At 55.2% G+C, this 4,710-nt stretch overlaps 1 protein-coding gene across 1 annotated transcript; it reads right to left on the reverse strand.

Annotated features, from left to right (window-relative positions):
- Positions 1 to 3,720: 3,720 nt before the first annotated feature.
- LOC136461267 (uncharacterized) lies at positions 3,721 to 4,305 on the reverse strand. The gene has a single exon (XM_066460634.1). It carries the CDS (start codon positions 4,303 to 4,305, stop codon positions 3,721 to 3,723), a length of 585 nt encoding a protein of 194 aa, XP_066316731.1.
- Between the last annotated feature and the right edge of the window lie 405 nt (positions 4,306 to 4,710).

Below are 4,710 nucleotides of genomic sequence, written 5' to 3' on the forward strand. Positions count from 1 at the left end.
AAGATCGATCTCAATGTGCTTGGTGCGCTGATGCTGAACCGAGTTGGAGGTCATGTAGATGGCACTGATGTTGTCATAATACACTAGTGTGGCGTGTCATAGAGGGGCATGCAGCTCCAGAAGTAGCTGGCGGAGCCAAGTAGCCTCTGCAACTCCGTTGGCCACCGTGCGATACTCGGCTTTAGCACTGGATCTTGACACTGTGTTTTGGTGCTTCGAGGACCAGGAAACAAGGTTGTCGCCAAGGAACACCGCATAGCCTGAGGTGGACCTACGAGTGTCCGGACAACTAGCCTAGTCAGCATCGGTGTAGACGACGAGATCAGTCGAAGTAGACGGTGACAGTAGGAGACCAAGGTGAAGAGTGCCTCAAACGTAGCGAAGAATCCTTTTCAGGGCAGCAAGGTGAGGCTCTCGAGGATCATGCATGTGGAGGAAAACCTGCTGAACTGCATATGCAATGTCTGGGTGGGTGAACATCAGGTACTGGAGAGCTCCGACAAGGCTGCAGAAGTCTGTAGCATCAGACACAGGGGCCCCATCAGCTGCAGCAACCTTTAGATTGGTGTCAACTGGAGTGGAGCACAGCTTGCACTCTATCATCCCTGCATGGTCCAAAATGTCCAACATATACTGTCGCTGTGAGAGGAGGAGGCCATCACCACTTCGCTGAACCTGCATACCAAGGAAGTGATGCAATGCACTGAGGTCTTTCATGGCGAACTCCTGTTGAAGTGCTGAGATAATCCACCGAAGGAGACTAGGTGAGGAAGCTGTGAGGACAATGTCATCCATATAGAGCAACAGGTAAATGATCCACGGTGGTAAATGAAAAGTGAAGTGTCTGACTTGGCTTCAACAAACCCAATAGTCAGCAGGAATGAGGCCATCTGGCTGTACCATGCGCAAGGAGCCTGCTTTAGGCCGTATAAGGATTTCCTCAGAAGGCAAACAAAATTCGGGTGAGCTGGATCTTCGAACCCAGATGACTGTTGACAATACATAGTCTCAGACAGATGGCCATGAAGGAAGGTGTTCTTCACATCTAGCTGGTGGATAGGCCAAGTGCGAGAGAGCGCCAAGGAGAGCACCGTGCGGATAGTAGCGGGCTTCACCATAGGACTGAACGTCTCATCGAAGTCAACACCAGGCCACTGGGTAAAGCCGCGAAGAACCGAGCGGGCCTTGTACCGCTCAAGGGAGCCATCGGACTAAAACTTGTGCTTGAAAATCCACTTGCCTGTGACAATGTTGGCCTAAGAAGGTCGAGGCACAAGGTCCCAAGTGTGATTCTGCAAGAGAGCATGGTGTTCGTCTTCCATAGCCGCTCGCCAATTGGGGTCAGTGAGAGCGCTACGAAAGGTCTTTGGCATTGCAGAGAGGGGGGGCGGCGTGGTAGGCGGTAGGCGGTAGGCATCCGATAGCCGCTCTTCGACCGCATGGCCATAGTGTGCTGGTTTGTCACTGGAGTGACAGCAATGGTGCCCTTAGGTAGCAGGGTGGCCGGTGCAGGAGCAGCCAGAGCAGGCAGTGTTGGTGCGGCTGGTGCAGGAGAAGTCAGCAATTGGGGTCGACGCGTGTAGTGGTTCATGAAGGCCTGATCCGATCGGAGAGGTGGGAACCTGGGTGGGGGTCCTGGAGGTCAGAGAAGCCCTAGAGCAGCTCGTCCAGCTGCGATGTCGTGGTCACATGGGCAATGGTCATGGTCGGCCCTACCAGACCACTAGTTGTGGTCGGCCCTGCCCGACCACTGGTCGTGGTCGTGGTCGGCCCTGCCAGACCACTGGTCATGGTCAGCCCAGCCAGGTCAGAGAAGCCCTAGAGCAGCTCGTCCAGCTACGATGTCGTGGTCACGTGGGCAATGGTCGTGGTCGGCCCTGCCAGACCACTGGTTGTGGTCAGCCCAGCCAGACCACTCAAGCATAGCTCATGGCCCCGGTGGATCATCAGCAGCATCAACAGGCAGGGGTGCCCCAGGCATAGTCGCAGTGGGACCGGCAGGGGCAGTGGAGACATCAGCGGTGCTGGGTGGTGTTCCTGCAGACAAAAACTTGTGCATCGATCCAATAGGAGGGAGCACATGGTCAGAGGTATCATCATCAAGGAACTGTAGGTCTGCTGGAGCACTAGGACCATGGCGCTCAGCAAAGGGAAAGGCCGTTTCATCGAAGATGACGTGCCGGGAGACAATGACTCTATTGGAGGAGAGGTCAAGGCAGCGGTACCCTTTGTGATGAGCAGAATAGCCAAGGAAGACACATAGGATAGACCTAGGAGCAAGTTTGTGGGGTGCAGTAGCCGACATGTTTGGGTAACATTTGCAACCGAAGACTCGTAGATGATCATATGCTGGTGGCTTGCTGAATAGGGCAAGGTGCGGCATGGAAAACTGGAGAGTCTTGGTGGGCAGTATGTTAAGCAGAACAATGGCTGTAGAGAGGGCCTCTACCCAGTAGGACGGAGGCATGGACGCCTGAAAGAGAAGTGAGCGAACAACATTATTGATGGAGCGAATAATGCGTTCAGCTTTACCATTTTGAGATGATGTGTAGGGACAGGACATGTGAAGGTGGATGCCCTGAGCGAGGAAAAACTGATGGGAGCTAGAGTTGTCAAACTCTTTCCCGTTGTCGCACTGAATAGCCTTGACCCGGGCGCCAAACTGGGTGGAGACGTGAGCGATGTGTCAGATTTGAGTCACAAAGGAAACGTCCACAAATAATGAGTGCAATCATCAAGGATGACCAAGTAGTATTTATAACCAGAAATGCTGACAACTGGAGAGGTCCATAAATCACAATGTATAAGATCAAACTTGATAGACGCACGAGAGGTGGACTCATGAAAGAGCAATCGAACATGACGCCCTAACTGACAAGCATGACATAACTCGGAGCAATCCAGAATATGACAGGAGACACTAGACGCGAGCTTCGACAACGCCTCATGACCGGGGTGGCCAAGACACCGATGCCACAGCGGGGAGGAAGCCTGGGCGACAAGGGAGTGTGCTGGTGGTAGGCGCAGAGGGTATAGCGGCCCAGAGCTATTGCACCTGATGATCTCAGTCTGAGATGGAAGAACCTTCACAGAACAACCAGCGGGGTCAAACTCAACAGAACAATTATTGTCGGTAGTAAATTGGCGAACAAAGATAAGATTCTTAATAATTTGTGGCGACACAAGGATATTATTAAGACGTAAATTACGGGACAAGTCTGTAGAGCCAGTGGCAGTGACAGGAAGAAGAGAGCCATTACCGATAACAATGGATGAGGGAGAGGGGTACCGCGGAGGAAGAACATGTGAAAGAGAAGAAGACTGAGATGTCATATGTGAAGTAGCACCTGAGTCGAAGTACCAGTCGTTGGACATAGGAGGGGTCAGCGACATGGTACTAAAAGCGGAGGCGAGGGTCATCGGGTCCCAAGAGGGGAGGCCAGCCACCGGGTTATAATACCTGGGGGCAACCCACTATCTAGTGCCATCAGGAGCAGGGAGGGTAGCGGCCTGCTGGTGGGCAGCAAGGGCATGCTGCTACTATTGGGTGAGGAAGGCCTGCTGCTGCACCTGTTGTTGTGCCTGCTGCTGTGCCTGCAAGTGAGGAGGCATCGGGATGGGTGCCAGTAGTGGACGAGGTCCCCCTGGCCACATCTGAATGGTCCTAGTCCAGGGGTTGTAGACGCTGGGCCATGGCCGCCCGCCGGCCGACTGCTGCTGTTAGTGGTGGCGTGGCCCCTGTCTAGGAGGGCCACCACCATTGTTGCCTTTGCCGCCCCCGCCGCGCTTGCTGCGACGGTTGTTGGGCGGCTTGGAGTTCCCACCAACGCCCATGCCGGAGGACGCAGGGGCAGGGCTGGGAGTGGTGGAGGCGGTGAGCGCAGTGGCAGGTGAGTCCTTGTGGGTCTCCATGGTGAGTTCCTCAAGGATGAGGTCATCACGAGCCTCTAGGAAGGTGGGGAACGGTCGAGCGCGACGAAGGAGCGTCCCGACATGGCGGAAGCACTCGTTGAGGCCACGAATCACGTTGAGGACAAGCGTGTGGTCAGTGACAACCTCGCCAAGGGCCATGAGATCATTGGCCATCTTTTTCAGCTTGTGGCAGTAGTCGGTGACGGAGAGGTCGCCCTGGATGAAGTTGCGAAGCTGCGTCTCGAGGTGGATGGAGCGAGCCTCGTGGTTGCCAAGGAACTGTGACTCGACGGCGAGCCAGGCATGCCGAGCGGTGGAGCCTTGGGCAGAGATGATCTCGCCAAGGTCATCGGTGAGCGTGGCGACAATCCAGGACTTGATGACACAGTCCATCTGGGCCCAATCAGGAGAAATTGGGGCTGGAGGGTCCTCTCGAACGTGGTCCTAGAGAGAGAACTTGTCGAGGATGAGAAGAAACTGATCATGCCAACGGTTGAAGTTACCGGAATCAACGTCGAGGATGGTAGTGACGTGGTTCCGGATGTTGCTGACCACAACAGCTTGAGCATGGAGCTACAGGAGGGCAACGGCCTCGTGATGCAGCATGGTAGCCCGAAGATCGGGTGGCGGCGTTGAAGGGCCTTCAGGTGCGGCGCCAGAGGATTCCGGAGCAATGGCAGCAGCAGCGGCCGCTCACTCCTGGGCAGCGCATGCCAGGGCCTCGGTAGCATGCTTGGTGGCAGTGTCGTGATCCTTAGTCGCTGCTGCAGCCTCCTCCTCGGCCTATAGGGCGCGTGC

Source organism: Miscanthus floridulus, chromosome 1 (genome assembly GCF_019320115.1).
Source record: "Miscanthus floridulus cultivar M001 chromosome 1, ASM1932011v1, whole genome shotgun sequence".
NCBI classification, from domain to species: Eukaryota; Viridiplantae; Streptophyta; class Magnoliopsida; order Poales; family Poaceae; genus Miscanthus; species Miscanthus floridulus.